Raw genomic sequence first — 18307 nt, forward strand, 5'->3', positions numbered from 1 at the left:
AAAAGAAGGCAGTTTTTGTTCATAGTTCGTTCAAAAAAATACAATCGAACAGCTCGAACATAATTTTGCCCTTTATATCCTACACACAGTGTTAAACCAAAGAAAATAAAAGATCTATTTATATACCAATCCATTGGGTGTTAATTATTTAAAATCACGGTGAAAAGATATCACATACACGCACTATAACGAAGCTGATATTGATTCTTCAAAATTTGTTTACAAACATTCTTCTTAATTTCCCTTTTATTTAAGTGACAAATCATTATTCAGTTGTATAATAACGTCGTAATAAACGTTCTAGCAATTTACACTGTAACATTGTGTAAAATATTTTTCAATTGGCTAAATTTAATGCGAATGCACTGTATGCAATGTGAACAAGGCTTGAGAAATCAATATCGTTTTATAGCGCATATCTATGTATATCTAAACCATAGATCAGAGCGTGGTATTTAATCTTATTTGACACAATAAACAATTGTTTGCCCGGTGTGAAGAAAGAAGAAATGTTTAGTGATAGTGGATAATGTTGATCTTCGTTTACCTGCATTTAATTAAAACTACTTTAAAACGTTGAACAACTGTACAAAGACAGAAATTTTCAGATTTTCTCCTTTAATTTTTTTCATAATATCAAATATTTTCTTTTATTTTACGATAAGACACGAGTCTCGTTCTTTGTGATGTAATATCTTTTAATAGTTTGCGAATTATTATTTTTTACAAAAACGATGAAAAAAAATTAATCATGTAAAAATCTGATTTTCCTTCAAGCACTGATGAATATATCTGTGTCAATACTTCATTACCAATTGACAGAAATATTTTTTAATAATACTGAAAAATGGTGTTGAGTCGAAATGATAAACGGAAAAGAAAAGAAGGGGATTTGGTGGATCTTATGGAGCCACTCTCAGAATCTCCAAAGAGGTGAATATAGAATTAAAAATGTTGGCTCGTAATACACCGTTTAGGTTTTAGTAAAATTGTTAGGCAAATAAATATATTTTCTGAATAATTCTTAAGAAATTTTACTTAATTGTCGTATTTATTCTTTATTATAGGACCAAAGTACACGCGCAAAGAAAATTTGCACAAGGTGCAACAACAGTTTTCAATGCTTCGCATACACCAATTAAAGATAAAGAAAAAACTAAACCAGCAGTTATAACAGAGTTAATAACACACAAACGACCTAATACAGAGGACTTTTTGACATTTTTATGCTTCAGAGGTTTTTAAATTTATTATTTCTGTAAATAATATAATTTCCCAGATAATAATTTGTTAATTAATGTTCCATTAAAATTTTTATTTAGGAACATCAATTTTACCACCGAACTTAAATTTTTTCAACGTGGGAAACAAAAAAGAAAAATCAGATTCAAAGTCGGTACGTGTACCGATAGATAAGACAACATCTTTGACCAGTACATCGATCGAAAATCAGAAACCGGATTCGAGTCAGAAAACTATTACCAAAATGAAACCTATTGTTACGAATAAAAAGAAGGTTCAGAATACAATACAAAAGAATATTACTAAATTCAAAACAACAACGTCCACTGTACAAGCGCTTAAGAAGAAGTATCAAGAACAACGTCTCGCTAAACAAAGAATTCAAAATAAGTTTAAAACGTCGTGCGTTATGAGAACAAGATCTTGTACAGAAAGAGCAATTTTAAAACCTGGAAACAAATTGACACCTAGGAAATTTCTTCCGAGAATTGAGACTAAGAGACTTGGTTTACGAAGTAGCGTACTTACAGATAAGGTGAAAAAGACCTCTCCGAAAGCAAAACCTGTTCCACCTAAACCAAAGAAAAAAGTTCTTGTGAAACAAAAGAACAGTGATACGTCAAATTCGGAGTCAACGTCCGAAGAAGAGGAGGAGCCGTCGGAAAAGTCTGTACAGCAAGTAAAACGTGCAACGCAAAAGAGTGTTCAGAAGAAGATATGTACAAGAAGCAAATCTGAAATGAGAAGAATCACTCGTTCCCATAGCGGAACAGTTTCTCCAAAAAATCTTTGCAGAAGACCAACCAGAAAGACAAAAGAAGCAGCTGCGGTATACATGGAAATTCTTGGAAGAAAACTTGTTAGCCCTGACTTAGAAAATGATGATAATCTTTCTATGGACAGTTTCCCAGAATTACCGAACGCGCGTAAAATTGCACAGACAGAGAGTGAAATTAAAGCCAAAGTAAAGCAATCTATTACGAAAACAATTACAAAGAATAAAGATGGTAAAATTACCTCTATTCAGAGTACGTCTAATAAACGTTCGGAGAAAACTAAAACTAGTAAAATTACCTTCAAAAGTAAAAGACTCATAAGGGTTCAAAAATATTGTGAGATAGATAGCGATGAAGAATCGGAAAGCTCTAATGGAACTAATAATACAAGGCCTGTTACGAGACGAAGTTTAGGAAAATTAAATAAACCTGCGAGTAGATTTCTTAGATCCTCTTCTAAACCTGTGGTCTCGCGAATGGAGATTCAAAATACTGTAAATATTAAATCGAAATCTCAGGTTCAAAGTAACATGAGGTTTAATAAAGAGAAATTTGTAATGAAACGTAAACGAGAACAAAGTTTTAATAAATCGTTACCTGAGAAGGGCACAACTTCGAAACAGAAAGAAACGAAAACTACTGTGATTGAAAATACAGATTCCGATGAGGAAACATTAGGGATGTTGCTTAATAAATTGAAAAGGAAAAAAGCTATTCACGAACAAAATCAACAGATTGCCGCTAATGAAAACAATGACAATCATGCTAATACTAATACTAATGTGGAGAAAGTTGAACAGCCTGTGGATAAACATTCCACGAAGGTGGATGTTTTGAAAGTATCGGACGACGAAGAATCTTTTCGGGGGTTTACAAGAAAAGCAATATCTAAAGTATTAAATTCATGTCAAACGCATGTTAATGCTAATCTTCTTGCCACAGAAAAAACTACAAGTGTATTGGAAGCATCTAAGGCGGAAGAAGAAGTGGAAAATTCAAATACATCTAAGGAGCAGGAAGATAAGAATAAATCATTACTGGAACAAACTTCTCTTCCTACGATGAATGTGCCAAATGACGAATGTATTCAATCTGAAAAGATTCAGAAGACAAAATCAGAGTTGCCGGATGAAACAGAATCTCAAACAACGTTGTTAGCCACTACCGAAAAAGAATGTTACCATAAAACAGAAATTTCTTCTACAAACGTTCTAGATATGTCTTTGTCAACGTTACATGTGAGAAAAGAGAAGGTGAACATGTCGAACGAACAAATTGAAAAATGGTTGAATGAAAGTTCCTTCGCCAAAGAGGAAAGTAAGTTGGAAATGGAAAATGTGTCTACGTTTAAGTACGACGTTTGCGAGAAAAAGTCTGATGTCTCGCATTTATCTATCTCGACGAAAATTCAACATTTGGTAAGACCAGTTAACGTCACACTTTCTAAATTAGCAGAAAAAGCAAATATAAAAGATCGTATGTGCATTCAGAGTAAATATGTACCCATTGCAGCGGTGGATATACAATCTGTTGATATGAAACAACAAAACGAACCTATTAATGTCAACAAGATTAATACAGACGGAAAAGAAATGATCAAAGGACGAAATATAAAACTGAGCAAAGATCCGTGTCTTGGAGAAGATAATGATACACCATTGAAATCAGAACAAAATTCAATGGATGGGTCTACGGAGAAGAAACTGCAAACAGAAAAGAAATCTATATTTCAACCTAGAAAACCATTTTTACCTAAAGTAAAAGAGCGTAAAACAGTAACTCCCAATGCAAACGCATTTTCTCCGGAAAATGAGAGCAGCGTTTATGCGTTTGAAAGCGATACCGAAGTCCCGGTTAATACTCCGTTTAGGCGCAAAGTTCGCGATTCCAATAAATCAAACGTGACTATTACTTCATCCGAGAGTGATACAAATAAAAGCATAGAAAAAATAATCAAAGAAAGCTGCGAAATGGCAGAGCCTAAGGAAAAGCCCAACAATGTTCTTTCAAGAAATGACAATAAAATAGAATCGAAAAATACGTCGAATTCAATGCTGAACGTTAACAAGTTTGAATTACCCAAAAACTTTGCAACGTTGGCTAATATACAAGTTTTACCATTAGACAAGTTAACGACAACTTGGAGTAATGTAAATTGTAGTGCTTCGATAGCCGTTCAAGTAAATCTCGATGAGAGTGCGCAGACCCAAGAACAAGCGCGGGAGAAAGATACAAATCAACAGAAATGTACGGAAATATCTACCCAAACGGAGAACAATAATGAAAATGACGATGAAAACGATGGTCAACTATTTTATATACCTTTGCAAGCTGTTACAAGAAACGGGCCGAATTTAGTTCAAGGGCAACAATTGATCCAAGGGGTAGCTGTTAAACTCGGTACCGAAGGACCAAACGGACCTAATCAAAAAGTTCTTTTGAGGGCTAAATTAGTTACCAAACCTCCGTCGTCGATTGCACGTTGCCCTCCCGTGGGCACAGTGCAACCTACGACTCGTACACCACCAAACTCTGCTTTCGCAACAGATAATCCAGTACCATCTACCTCTACGAATACAACTTCGGTTATGACCATGTCCAACGCTGAAGTTCAACCAACTTCTCCATGCAAAACCGAGAGTATAATATCAACAGTAAGCAGACAAAATATTGGGATCATGGGGACAGAGAAACTAACAAAATCACCAAAAACCTCCAGGGAAAGAAAAACTTCTATCGACTCGAATAAAAATGGGAAACGGTAATATTATAATTTCATTTTTTTATATCGCAGAGTTAAATGTTATTACATTTGAGAAATTTCAGATGTCAAATCAAATCTAAACAGAAGGGTATGGAAATTTGTTCCCCGACTAATAACGTCACATTTCCAAGCGCGAAACACGAAAACAATGAATCACGTTTGGTCGAGGCTCCAACGTTTCACCCCAGTGAGAAAGATTTTCAAGATCCGCTGGAATATATAGACAAAATAAGACCAATTGCGGAGAAATTTGGAATATGCAGAGTCGTACCGCCACCGAATTTTAAAGTAAAATTTATGAAGATACATGTACACCTGTTTAAAAACGAAAACATATAAATAGGAAATAATTTTTATTACAGCCGGAATGCAAAGTGTCGGATGATATGCGATTTACCGCGTATAATCAGTATGTGCATCGTATGCTTCATAGATGGGGTCCTAACGTAAAGGAAATGATGGCTATAAAGAAATATTTAGCTACCCAAAGCATAACGTTGACTCATCCGCCTTGGGTAATATTTCTTGTTTATGATTTAATTTTCACTTTAACGCGTGAATCATTCATGTCTTTTACAGATCGGTGGTATGGAAGTTGATTTACCACATCTATATCAAACAGTTCAAAGTTTAGGCGGGCTGAAAGAAGTTATCGAAAAGAAAAAATGGCAGAAAGTAGCAGACGGTATGAAGATACCAAAATCTGCCCAAGACCGTGTAACCAAATTAGACGACATTTATTGTAAATACTTACTACCGTACGATACATTATCTCCAGGTATTTCTATATAAGTATGCTTTAAAAAAACAATCTTTCAATTTGCTTACCAGTAAAATGATGTGTTTAGAGGAAAGAGGTAAACTGTTCGATGAAGTTGAGTCCGAGTGGATGAAAAGAGAAAGCAGAGCTTTGCAAAGGCAAAATGCACCGGTGAATGATAACGAAGAAGATGAAGAAGAAGATAGCTCTGATGAAATCGAAGAATGCATCGTTAAAGTATGAAATTCAATTTACATTTGTATATTTTAATATTTCTTATCGTCTATAGAAATTAATCTAATTTTATAGGGTAGAAATATGCCATTAAATGCTTTTTACCGTATCGCGCGAAACACGCAACGTATGTGGTTTGGAGAGAATCAGCGTTCTGGGAACGAAGCTGAAGGTGCTTCTGCCGATGAGGTTGAAAGTGCATTTTGGAAGCACGTTGCAGAAAGGAAGCGACACGTCTGTGTGCATGCTGCAAGCATCGATTCCAGTGGTCGTGGTTTTGGATTCTCCGTTGCCAAGAATAGCCCATTCGCTAGACATCCATGGAATCTTAAAGTACTTACTAATAATGCTGGTTCAGTGCTGAGAGCCTTGGGTCCGTTAATGGGTATGTATACTTTTCTTTGCGTTTCTTCTGTTTCCTTTTGTCACAAGTAATAATATTGTTTATAGGTGTGACAGTACCAACGCTTCATGTGGGTATGTTGTTCAGCGCATGTTGTTGGTACCGTGATCCCCATGGTCTTCCATGGATAGAGTATTTGCATACAGGTGCTAAAAAGATTTGGTACGGCATACCAGACGAACATAACAATAACTTTAGAGAAGCACTTTCGAAAATGGTACCGCGATATTGTAAAAATAAGACTATATGGTTACCTTCGGATACTGCGATGGTCCCTCCAGAATTGTTGGTTAGTAACGGAGTATCATTGTGTCAGACCGTGCAAGAACCAGGCCAATTTATAATCGTATTTCCTAAAGCATTTACGTCAAGTATATGTACTGGCTATGTAGTATCTGAAAGTGTTTATTTCGCACAACCATCCTGGTTAGAAACTGCTGAACAAGTGTTTAAAGTGAGTAAACATTCTTCTATCTTTTGTTAAACATGTGTGTTAAAAAAATAATAATTGTAAATCATCGCTACAGGACATACAAGACAGCTGTGAGCCATCGATCTTTTCGTTCGAAAGATTGTTATTCAATATTATCAATGATTCTAGATCTCACATAGAAGTAATGAAACAGGTAAACAGAAATACTAATATTGTACAATGCACTTTGATCTACATATAATTATATTTTTAGATTTTACCAAGCGTGATTAAAATTCGCGAGAAGGAAATAAATTACCGGAAACAGTTAGAATCTGTGGGACTCACGAACACTGAAAGATTACCGTTGCCAGATAGCAGTAAACGAAAGAAAGGGAAAAAAGTAAAAGAAGATGACGGCGATTTTGAATGCGAAACTTGTCGAGCTAACTTATTCGTTTCCTTGATTAGTAATTCACAAGATGATAGTGTTTACTGTTTACCACATGCAATACAATTACTTAATAGAAAGAAACAAGCTTTAAAACATTGTACTTTGATGTACACCTACAATGAGGTAAACGACATTTATAAATACATTGTTTTATAAATTACATGCAAATAACGAAACTATTTAAAATACAGTTTTTAATTTAATACGTTTTATGTTTTTAACACAGGATGAATTGGATGATTTGATTCACAAACTGGAAGAAAGAATTGAAGCCAAATCTAAAAAGACTAATCAAATCAAACAAGCTAAGTAGCGAGTTTAAAAACCTATTTATTAAATTATATAGATAATAATTATTTATTAATCTATATTAGAGTAATTATCAAGATTTTGTTATATATATATATATATATATATCATATTTATTCTTCTTATCGTATCACTACAACTGTATATAAAAATAAGTTTGTCTCGTTTTAAGGAAAAACCAACTTAGCGCGTATTTAAAAAATTAAATAAAATTAAATTAAATTTTTTAATATAAATACAATTACTATCATTTTATAATATATTGTTTCTACGTATGATATTTATACAAATATTATGATTTATTTACATATACTGACAAGCACCAAATGTGTGAATTTATAAAGTGTTTTAGCGAACTTCATAAAATTATGAAACTATAATCTCATCGAATATTTCTTATTTCTTATAATAAATAAAATCTATAGCAATTGTTATTTAAGAAGTAAGTGAATAGTAAAAATAATATCATACTTATGTATACAAAGTTTATTATGTATACTTTGGAATTATAAAGCAAAACATTATAACATCTTCGATATGAGAACATATAAATTAAATAAATTTTTTGGCCAAGTAACTGGATGTTATTATACAGACGAGCCTGTATGTCATAAAAAACCAATGAATATCACATAACATGAAACCTAACTTTCTGAAAAATTATAAATATAGCGTTTTACTTACATATTAAAATAAATCGTTATAAAGGAATGCTTCGTAAACATAGTAGAATTATTATTAAGTAATAAACGTTCTTTTACATACATATATATTTATGCACATTATAGAAGAATATTGAACATCAACTTTACATCTGTATACTACAATTTCACTGATAAAATTGTAATTTAATTATATCAAATCTTTAGTTGCAATTAATAACAAAAGCCTAATTCTTTTTAAACGTGCTTGCCGCTGCGCAGCTCCAACTTCCTCCCTCCAGACTAGGTTTACGCAAACAAAAAACTGCTGCGTTATGCAGTTTTACATTATTATGCATCTGAATTAATATAAAAATTACAAACTTTTACAGTTGCTTCGATAAAACGTTACTGAATTATAATCAGCATATCGGAGAAATCATTAGACGTAATTAATAACAACTTACGACATGCACGTTTTACATTCAATACTCTTATTATCCTTTATTATACTGTGCGTTTATCGATGCTTTAATATCCACATATATAAAAATATGTTCGTAAATAAAGCAAAAACGACAAAAAATATTCTTATTTATCAGTAAGACATAATTATGCTATTTCTAGGCAAGGAACTCTAACACAGACTGAAATTTTTACTATTAAATTACAATTGTAGAAAATCTTTAAATAAATACAATTAACATTACTTACAAAAGAGATGTTCCTTCAAAGCTCTGTTTATAAATTTGAAGTAAATATCAAATTAAAAATCCTTATTTTTACTCAATGTACTAGCGTAGAAGAAAAAAAAGTTTTTGGTACGTTAATATAAAGTTCATCAACGTCAATTACATTCTTAAAAGTATCGCTTATTAATGAAAATTATTAAACAATTTCTATAGAAAGTAAAATACTTACAAGATTTATAATTAACTTCATATGCAAAAATATGTATAAAATACAGTAAAGTGTATGTATATCGAACATGGAATAGCTTCTATGATAAATAAATTTTGTTTCATTGCACACAGATGTCAATAATCTACAATTTACTGTTCTCTACGTTGCAATATATCACTCAATATCTGAGTAGAATTCTCGTGATCTTTAACCGGATCATCTTCGTCCGAGCTAAATTCCGCGTTCAAAAGATTTGTTAAAGACGTTGATTTTTGAGTTAATAAAGGGAAGTTTATGTCAATCCCCTCTTCGTTTTTTAATTTACTATTTGGAGGAGAATTAAACTGTAACTCCATGTTTTCACTTTTTCTGTTCCTGTTTGACAATATTTTTGAAACAGTATGAATCATAATTCCACCAAGGCACATTAACAATCCTATGAAGTTAAGACTACTCATTTCATCGCCTTTCCATTCAACGGCCAAGATTAACATAGATATTTCCTGCAAAAATTTATATTAAACAAATTTTTCTTACACGTATAACATGCAATAGATGTAATTTCAATTTACCTTAATTATACCAGTAATCGACAGAGTAAGACTAGAAGTGTATGTAACGACTAAGAATTCTGTAACTTCCATGTGAAAAGCTATTAAAGCACCACCGAGTACAGCAGATGTAGTCAATACGATAGATTGAACATCATTCCAGTTAGTACTTTGTATATAACTACATAGTGAAGATCCTACAAAATAATTTCTTCTTCGATATAGAAATATGAATCTGTACTAATTGATTTTTATGTATTACAGAAAATAATGGAAATCTGTTACGGTACCTTCAAACCATAACATCACCGGTATAATAGGCATTAACATCCATAGTTGCATGTAGTATATCATATCAATCGGACTTTTCATTCCCAGTTTAGATTTTTGCATGATGAGCTGTGTCATGGTCCATCGAATACCACTTAAAAATGACGCTAAGAGACAGATAGCAAATCCAAAACTTTCAAATTGCGTCGATTTATAAGTAAACATAAATAAACCTCCTGATATCATTACTACGATGCATATTAACGACCAAGACTGTAACAAAATGTTTTATTCGATACTTTTACTTGGTCATGTTCTATAAATATATAATAATGATTGTTATTACCTTCCTCTCCAAATTTAAGATAAGAGCAAAACCAAGAATGAAAATAATAGTTGTCGATTTTGTCATAGTGTACCTGGATGTAATACATTAATATATATAATAGCGAATGTATTTTATTTTACCAGCAACTTAAAATAATATATACGTACAATGACATTGTTATTAACGAAAGTGCCCAGTTGGATAGACCAACGTCAAGACCGCTAACTATGCCTACCGGCATTACCATTAATATTATGCTTTGCCAAGGAAGTTTTAATTGTTGTTGTCTCATATAACATGTTCTGACACACCTTATTGTGGCAGATAAGAGAAACTTTATCACTAAATGGCATATCACCGCAGTAAGAGGAAATTTAAAACCCTACAATCATTGGTACAATAATTAAAGATTAATGTATAATATCTGGAATAAACTGGAAGATTACTTGCTTACGTATGTATCATAAAGCCATTGTAGATAAAATGTTAGGCCCACGGACAAAATAAAATAAATAAGAATTAATACAAGCGTTTGAACGGTTTTTTTCCAACCAGACGTTTCTTTTTTAACTGCGCCTGAACTTTCTTGGACAGGCCAAAGAAAATAGTCCGACGTGTCATCCGCATCTTTGGCAATTTCATATTTTATATGTAACTTTGTCATTCTTCAAAGGAAAACAATCTGTAAGTATAAATTTATATAGCAAAGCATCATAACGGTTAATTTTAAAAAATGATAGAAAATAAAATTCTTCTTTAATTTCATTCCACCTATGTATTACTTGATTTAACAAAAAAACAATATTAATTATTGAAATTCATTGATTATTATGACATTTGACAACATAGTATGATACTGTCTATCTGTATAACAAATACCGTAAACGTACCGTCTTATACTCCTTTTGATACATGAAAATTGTTAACAAACTATTACGTTTGACGTTCGACATCTGTTATCGAATTTTTTATTCAATAACAGAGATATCCATACAACGACGACGATACAATTGTTATATTCATTCTGAAAATGTACAATACACTCGAATTATAAACGCGAACGAGAATTAAAAGAAAACAGAATTAAAATATATGTCATTGTTACTCGCCTCGATATTGATATACACGATACATATGTGGAACCATGTACAAACATAACCTAAAACCTACGTAAGCCAGTGTAGCCAGATTTGTCATAATCGAGCCCATCGACGGCGACACTAGCAACGACGAACTTCCTTAGCGTTTAACGGAGTGGTGGGGAAAGCATATCCTACCGCACGAGCCACATGTTACGTTAGGTCAGCGTTCACGCAACTTTGGAAAATCGATAATAAACGTGAATGGGAGCCTTTCGTTCTTGGTCTTGAACAGCTGCCGTCCTCGCGTCAATGGCACACAATTTCGAATCTCGACTGTCCAGGCAATTTTACGTTTCGAGCTATATAGGCACATACATATAAACAAAGTCCATAATGAATGAAAATTTTACACGTATGCATGTTTTAACTATTGAAGAAGACAAAAAATTATTTTTATTATTCCTATGAATGAGCATGCGTATACATATGTATGTTATTAATACGATTGTATTAAGGATGTTCGTTCTAATCGTTGTTTGCGAAAGATACTCGCCAGGACTGTGACTCATAGCTACGTCTGCGTAGTCGCGCAGTTTTTATAGGATTGACTCAAAAGCAGGCGTGTCCATATTTGTAATTTATGCATATTGTTTTAAATTCGCAGCCATTAGCTCGGTGTTACTCACAAGAACTTTTCGTTGTGACTAACACCGATTACCAGGTCTCACCACGAGGAGGTTGCTGCGAGTGGAGACCCGAAGATATATCTTCCAGGGGTACTGAAGAGTTGGTCAGCTGTGGCAATATTTATAAACGATCGGCCCTAAAGTCCTACTTGATAAACTATATTCAAACGATTTATTTGCAAAGTATCGTATTAGTTCAAATAATAATTCTTTAATTTTATAACAAAGGAATACTTTCGTAGACCAAACAGTCTTAACTTTTCTAGAGACCGCATGAACTGCCAGGAGTTTGTATTGATTTATTGTTTCAGTGAACAGCTGAGTGATACCGAACAGTGCTGCCCACTAGTAGCTACTTGATTGAACTACTCAATTGAACGTCATAACCAAAAATAATGTTTTTCGAATGATTTGAAGAAATTTTTCTGTTCACCAAAGATGATTGTAATTGAGCTCCGTAACTATTATCGTACCTGTGAGTCAAAACCCTGGCGAGTAATCCTTAGCGTGCCGGTGGTATTCTCCGAAGCCTTGACGAAGTACATTCACACGTTATTAACAAATTGTCCCTATCAAGAATTTTGTCATCTTTGTAGTTTTCAAAAAATAGTTCACCAAAAGTTTCACCAACGTAACAAATATATGCAACCCATTATCAACGACCCGGAGATACGCAGGAGGAAATATTCACCGATCTAACCTCAAATAAACGATTACTACGAGCACACCTTTCTCACAGCGTGCCAGACACGAACTGCGCAGACTGAGGCGCAGACTCTAAAGTCGAAACAGCCGGCGCATGCGTCTTACTATGTCGAATGATTTATTCGCGATACCTACTTTTTTAAATTTTTATTCCACATACTGATATAGCGATGAAGAAACAATGATAAAAAAAAATTATTTTAAATTGAATTTCTAGAAAATATCGAATTAAGGAAAAAATTAAAATAATATATGTGTATTGTATATAAACAATAATCATTGATAACACAAAATTATTGTTATTTAAAATATAGTAGGAAAGTGAAAAAAGTAAATGTCTAATTTTCCATATAATTTCGTATAACTTTTTCAATATTTCGATCAGAGTACAAATAGAATCAATGATCATGTACCTTTTCTTTTAAGCAAAATGTACACCGAGTTAAGAGAATCAAAACTGAAAACAATGTATAAATGGAAATAATTGGATATAATAAAAAAGAAATTAATTCACTGCTATCTCCTCAGTGTAAATTGTGTTTGTATGTACATATAGTTCATCTTTTTGATAAAATATATTTTTAAAAACTACTAAACAAAATTATTCGCTAATTAAATGCGGATTACATATTTTATATCACATATTACATTAGTTTATCAGAATAAGTGAGAAATTTTGATACTTGTATGATTTGAAGACAAACCTCGGATTTGAACTTATATAATACATTAAATGTAAAGCTTGCGGATAAGTAAATCAGACGTTTCTATTAAATAACTTAAATATTTAATCATTGATGATTATAATATTTGTATTCTAGTCTTCTTAACTGGATTGTCTTCAATTCATGTTATATTTTAATCAGACTCTATCGTATACATTAATTCTTGAATATACATATACAGCATTGTTAGAAAAACAGTATATTACAGTTGTCCTGAATGTAATCAGTTGCATATTCTTATTAGATATATATAATTAGCCGTTTCTTATTTGTGTGTTATCTACGGTCACTGCGTCCACCGTTTCGATATCCCCCGCGACCACGGGAATTAGTTTTCGCTGCAACTGTTGTTTTTGTTGTCGTGTCACCGGAATATCTTGCCGATCCACCTGGAAGTCCTGAAGTATTACCACTGTTTCCACTACTATTACCATTGCTGCCATTTCCACTTTTTATCGTTGTAGAGCTACCAGATGTACCGGTAGTCGGTGTTGTTGAATTACTTTGAATCGCCTATAACAAAACAAATTCAAACAGTGGCGTCAGAAATAGTTGCGTTACTTATGGTATTACTAAAATAATTTTTAAAGAAAACATACCAAAGGTTGTCTTCCAGGTTGACCAGCAATGTTATTCGCGTTTCCATTATTCGTAATGCTATTGTTAATATTACTACCGGGTGGACCGGACCCACTTTGATTGATCAGTTGCTGCGCCAGAGCAGGGTTCGGTTCGCTCATGTTTAGCTGTTCGTTTATGACCATACAAAATTCTCCAATTTTTTGTATGTCCCCATTTTTACCTGAGTATAATGTTAAGCATTGTCTCCAAACAGATGCATATCCCTTTGTTAGTCTTACTATATCACCTGGTACTAGAAGTTGACCAGGCTCGTCCCAAATTGAAACATTCATACACGCTGTACTGTCCGCCACTTTAAACGTTCGAACTTCGCGGTTTTCTTTGGTGATGGTAGGATGGCCAACTTCCAGAACAATAAATACCACATTAATGTTTTTCTGGCCCGGCCGTATATCTTTTATTAATACGTATTCCATTGTTTTAATAATCAATGTACACTTTACACTAGAACACTTTGCGAAAAATCACCTGCACAAGTGTATCTGAAAATACTTCAGATGTACGTTCCTACTTTACGGGTCGTTTTATTTGACTTCCCTATTTCTCTTTAATACCTGTCGGAGCTCGTATACTACATTTACTCCTTTCTAGAAATACTTAGGGTAACACTAATGAAAGTCTAAAGCTCTCGATTGCGTAAAATAAGAAGTTCATTGGAGAAGTAATACAGGTGTTATGCTGTTGGTAGCTGATAGAGCGAATGTCGGCCATCTTATTTCTAGTACGTCATCCAAACACCAGTTTCGCTACTGTACTACAATATGCGCGTCATCGAAACAATTTGGTAGCAGCTGGCATTAGCATGAATGTCACTGTTATTACTACCACAGACGAGATATATGTAGAATAGACGTTGCATGCACTGTTTTTTTCCAAGTCACACGGATTGGGGGCTCACCAGCCCCCTTACCATTTCCGTGTCGTTTCCAACATTATCGGTTCATGCTGGAATTCAAATTTAGCACCCTTAGTGTTTGGAATTAAGATTAAATATTGAGAGAATTTAATTATTTCCGATGCAATCGAAATTGGATCTCAGGAGCGGCTCTAAACGGTCTCGGACACGTAGGACTTGTATCGATTTCGAAATTTGTTTATTCTTTAAAATTTATTTTGTTACGTTCCGATTGAACAACGCAAAAGCAGATTATTATTCCCTTCATCGTGTTGAATTTTATTCAATGTCATTTTGTTATATGCCAGAATAATTATAGTTAAATATTTATATATCTTGTACTCTTTTTTAATAAAAATCTACATCTGAATGATCATTATTTAATTCACTACTTGTAATTATTTACCAAAATAATAATTATACATAATTTAAGAAACATAAATTAAACAGAATACATTCTTGTATAGTAAAAATATTTGAACATTAAACAAATCTTAATTTGACATAAAATATACATATATGCACTACAATTTTGTAAATATATTTGTATATTTAATGTGAATGCATTATTTGTTCGTTTATCAGGTACTGCGAAGGGGAAGTAAAATAGTAATTTCCCCTAACGTGGCACGAATCTGTGTCATCTGGTGTAGATACAAGCTGTTACGTGCTGTTACCTCGATTTGTCAAATTGACAGCGAAAGTATGTTTCAGTGTTCTTGTCAGTATTAAGATCACCAAAATCCCTTTTAATTCGTTGCAAATGTAATCATGTGCGTAAAAGAAATACGATATTTGTAAGTCGCTTGTTTTATCGTAAATCGCGTTTAGAAGTCGTTCAAGTTTCTTCTAGCTATAAGCATTAACCATATCTCGCATTTTAAACCAGCGTCTTCCATCATGAACACATAGTAAGTGTTTTGATAATTTCTTCAAAATTATCGTTATCCGAGAAAAAAGTTTAAATTCGCTAAAAATGTTGCGTGCGTGATCATTTATCGCTCGTGACAGATAACACCTTCCCACGCATTTAGAACGACTGTCATTGTTTTTATTTTTCTATTTTTTTATGGACAATATGCACGAAAGCATTTTGCATAAATGAACCGCAATGTGTGTTGTGTGATTTTCAGTAACAGAACCGGACCAGGTATATCAGGAAATGCTTTTGATTGTTGGGTGCAGAGGACCAATATGCACGATGATTCTGCCATTACAAAAATGCAACATCAATTCTGGGTTACAAAGCAAACCCTATCGCAGAAGTTAGGGAAAAAGGAGGACGAATGTATAATAGCATCTGACGCGGAATTAGATGCCAAGTTGGAATTATTCCGTAGCATACAAGAATCCTGCTCTTATTTACAAAGAGTTATTGACAAATATCAAGAAAGATTATGCAGTAAGTCTGATAATTACAGGAACATTTGGAAATAAGATTTTTCGTCTGAGAAATAAAGTACATCGAAAGTAACCGATCTAAATAATTTACAAAATTTTATATAGACCTAGCACAGGAGGAAAATGCAATGGGACGATTCCTTAAAGATGCTGGTAAACAGGACAGGACCAGAGCCGGCAAGATGATGTCGGCGGTTGGGAAATCATTATCTTACTCTAGTCAACAAAGACTCGCGTTAAGAGCTCCACTAGGTCGATTGTATCAGGAAGTAGAAACATTTAGACAGAGAGCTATCGAAGATACATTGCAAAACGTTCAAGCGATGGAGAAAGCTCGTACGGAGTACAGAGCAGCACTGTCGTGGATGAAAAACATTTCTCAAGAGTTAGACCCAGACACATCCAAACAATTAGAAAGATTTCGCAAAGTTCAAACGCGTGTCAGACAGTATGTACTATTTGTTATTGGTTGTTAATGTTGAAATACTTTTACGTTTACTATATTTTTATTAATGTAGAGGCAAGATGGCATTCGATAATTTAGCCTTAGATTGTCTCCAAAAAGTAGATTTGTTAGCAGCTGCAAGGTGCAACATGTTTAGTCATGCTCTGGTCTTGTACCAAAGCACGCTCTTAAATTTCACCAAAAAATCTGCACAAGCATATTCTACAATAGCAAGCAGTTTTAAAGGCTATCAACGGTACGATTTTATGGTTGTAAGAGAGCTTGCTGAAACTTCGAGTAAATTGGCTCAAGAAACTAGAGGCGACGACGATCCTGACGACAAAGACAAGTGAGTCGTAATTTCAAACAAGTACTAATAATAAAAATATTACTCTACCGACAGAATCTTTTTTTTTTATTATAGGCTACCATTTTTTGACACGGATTATCACGATAACGTAGAGGAAGCCGAAGAAGTGAAACCAACTGCCCGCGGTTCGTTTGAAAATAACGAACGAAATGAAAAATTGTTGGACATTGAGTGCGACACAAAGGACATGCTGGAATTAGAAGGATTAGATATAAATTCCAGTTCCTCGAAAAATGGGATCGTACCACCCACTTCTAATACGGAGACCAAAGACCATCTCGATCAACTTTTTGACAATCTGGTGTTAGACAACAATATGTCTCGTAACAATGAACAATCAGCTAACAGCATCCAAGATGGGAATGAATTTAAAACACACAAAAATTTTGATGAACAAAATATGGGAATGGACATATTTGATAAGTCTGACACGAATTTTAATTTGACTAATCTTTCCTCTTTAGAAGTAGAAAATATGGAATCTTTGCAGTCCCTTACATCTGAAAATATGGCATTCCTAAATGAAATCCTCAGTGATAAACAGAACATCGGTAACGAGTGGGAAATGTTATCAAATGATACGTTTTTACCACCAAATATTCTAAAACAAAGCTTAGGCGACGCGGCGCTCGGTGTTGGGCAAAAAAGCATATCTACCGCTAACACAGACGACAAAGTAAGTAAAAATCAATAATATTTATTCATCGTAAAGTATTAGTTCTTTTGTTCTCAATATAATTTTACGGTTTTATTTTATAAAAACTAATTGCTTGAGCAACAATATTACTGAAAAGTTTGTATTGCCTTTTTTTCCCCTAGAAGAAACATAATACTGGAAAACAAAAGGGTAATTCCTGGTTGGACTTATTCGCAGAACTGGATCCATTAGCTAACAACCCGATGGAAAATCTTCCCAGTGATAGTAATGCATCTGCTTAATTTTTTAAAGCGCTTACATAATATTAGCATGATACGTATGATTAGTTGCAATTTATGGCAACAATCGGAAGAGATGAAGAGTTTATTTTTATCAAAGAGGGATAATGCTCACAGCATTATCCGTTCCGTACATTTACATTGATATTTCGTACTTATTATTTGAAATTTAACATTCCGAGTTCGTTAGACTTAATTAATGGAAATGGTAAAAAGAAACGATAAGAATCAAAAGTATTTAAATTTTCGTAAGTATCTTTTCAAGCTTCATACCAAAGATGTAAAATTTGATAATTTGTAAATGTGTGCTAGTTAAATACTTCTTTTAAATACATTAAAAACATTATTTCATGATAATAAATAGAGTTATCAA

General features: G+C 33.3%; 4 protein-coding genes across 7 annotated transcripts; 2 read left to right on the forward strand and 2 right to left on the reverse strand.

Moving 5' to 3' along the window:
• Positions 1-31: 31 nt before the first annotated feature.
• Positions 32-7392, forward strand: LOC122395216 (protein Jumonji). 2 transcript variants are annotated; one of them, XM_043392633.1, is made up of 13 exons: positions 32-159; positions 823-933; positions 1068-1237; positions 1323-4779; positions 4845-5070; positions 5145-5297; positions 5362-5560; positions 5631-5779; positions 5852-6161; positions 6227-6633; positions 6707-6805; positions 6866-7168; positions 7272-7392. In XM_043392633.1, the coding sequence occupies exons 2-13, from the start codon at positions 848-850 to the stop codon at positions 7356-7358; spliced, it is 5646 nt and encodes a 1881-aa protein (XP_043248568.1). In that variant the 5' UTR covers positions 32-159; positions 823-847; the 3' UTR covers positions 7359-7392. The 2 variants fall into 2 exon arrangements, with proteins under 2 accessions (XP_043248568.1, XP_043248567.1); XM_043392632.1 differs by lacking the exon at positions 32-159 and having other exon boundaries at positions 795-933.
• A 540-nt stretch (positions 7393-7932) lies between these two features.
• LOC122395098 (solute carrier family 35 member C2) lies at positions 7933-11073 on the reverse strand. The gene is made up of 7 exons (XM_043392427.1): positions 10938-11073; positions 10502-10729; positions 10215-10429; positions 10066-10138; positions 9740-9992; positions 9471-9646; positions 7933-9401 (listed from the first exon to the last, which is right to left on the reverse strand). The coding sequence occupies exons 2-7, from the start codon at positions 10709-10711 to the stop codon at positions 9048-9050; spliced, it is 1281 nt and encodes a 426-aa protein (XP_043248362.1). The 5' UTR covers positions 10712-10729; positions 10938-11073; the 3' UTR covers positions 7933-9047.
• Positions 11074-13267: 2194 nt separating this feature from the next.
• LOC122395192 (SOSS complex subunit B homolog) lies at positions 13268-14587 on the reverse strand. The gene is made up of 2 exons (XM_043392585.1): positions 13845-14587; positions 13268-13758 (listed from the first exon to the last, which is right to left on the reverse strand). Exons 1-2 carry the CDS (start codon positions 14301-14303, stop codon positions 13522-13524), a joined length of 696 nt encoding a protein of 231 aa, XP_043248520.1. The 5' UTR covers positions 14304-14587; the 3' UTR covers positions 13268-13521.
• Positions 14588-15410: 823 nt separating this feature from the next.
• LOC122395248 (islet cell autoantigen 1-like protein) lies at positions 15411-18297 on the forward strand. 3 transcript variants are annotated; one of them, XM_043392680.1, is made up of 6 exons: positions 15411-15485; positions 15916-16184; positions 16289-16631; positions 16702-16977; positions 17053-17674; positions 17818-18297. In XM_043392680.1, exons 2-6 carry the CDS (start codon positions 15977-15979, stop codon positions 17935-17937), a joined length of 1569 nt encoding a protein of 522 aa, XP_043248615.1. In that variant the 5' UTR covers positions 15411-15485; positions 15916-15976; the 3' UTR covers positions 17938-18297. The 3 variants fall into 3 exon arrangements, with proteins under 3 accessions (XP_043248615.1, XP_043248613.1, XP_043248614.1); XM_043392678.1 differs by having other exon boundaries at positions 15431-15579; XM_043392679.1 differs by having other exon boundaries at positions 15440-15693.
• The last annotated feature ends 10 nt before the right edge of the window (positions 18298-18307 follow it).

Source organism: Colletes gigas, unplaced genomic scaffold (genome assembly GCF_013123115.1).
Source record: "Colletes gigas isolate AHSC1104 unplaced genomic scaffold, ASM1312311v1 Colletes_gigas_Sc00005, whole genome shotgun sequence".
NCBI classification, from domain to species: Eukaryota; Metazoa; Arthropoda; class Insecta; order Hymenoptera; family Colletidae; genus Colletes; species Colletes gigas.

What these genes read in the sequence shown, in the direction of transcription:
- LOC122395216 (XM_043392633.1), top strand. Translation starts at nt 848, where the DNA reads ATGGTGTTGAGTCGAAATGATAAACGGAAAAGAAAAGAAGGGGATTTG. An exon ending in GACATTTTTATGCTTCAGAG is followed by an intron (nt 1,238 to 1,322) that starts GTTTTTAAATTT and finishes ATTTTTATTTAG; the next exon opens with GAACATCAATTTTACCACCG. An exon ending in ACATAGAAGTAATGAAACAG is followed by an intron (nt 6,806 to 6,865) that starts GTAAACAGAAAT and finishes TTATATTTTTAG; the next exon opens with ATTTTACCAAGCGTGATTAA.
- LOC122395248 (XM_043392678.1), top strand. Translation starts at nt 15,554, where the DNA reads ATGTGCGTAAAAGAAATACGATATTT. An exon ending in GTAAAAGAAATACGATATTT is followed by an intron (nt 15,580 to 15,915) that starts GTAAGTCGCTTG and finishes TGTGATTTTCAG; the next exon opens with TAACAGAACCGGACCAGGTA. An exon ending in GATCCTGACGACAAAGACAA is followed by an intron (nt 16,978 to 17,052) that starts GTGAGTCGTAAT and finishes TTTTTATTATAG; the next exon opens with GCTACCATTTTTTGACACGG.
- LOC122395192 (XM_043392585.1), bottom strand. Translation starts at nt 14,303, where the DNA reads ATGGAATACGTATTAATAAAAGATATACGGCCGGGCCAGAAAAACATT. An exon ending in AACCTGGAAGACAACCTTTG is followed by an intron (nt 13,759 to 13,844) that starts GTATGTTTTCTT and finishes GTTTTGTTATAG; the next exon opens with GCGATTCAAAGTAATTCAAC.
- LOC122395098 (XM_043392427.1), bottom strand. Translation starts at nt 10,711, where the DNA reads ATGACAAAGTTACATATAAAATATGAAATTGCCAAAGATGCGGATGAC. An exon ending in AATGGCTTTATGATACATAC is followed by an intron (nt 10,430 to 10,501) that starts GTAAGCAAGTAA and finishes CAATGATTGTAG; the next exon opens with GGTTTTAAATTTCCTCTTAC. An exon ending in CGATTACTGGTATAATTAAG is followed by an intron (nt 9,402 to 9,470) that starts GTAAATTGAAAT and finishes AAATTTTTGCAG; the next exon opens with GAAATATCTATGTTAATCTT.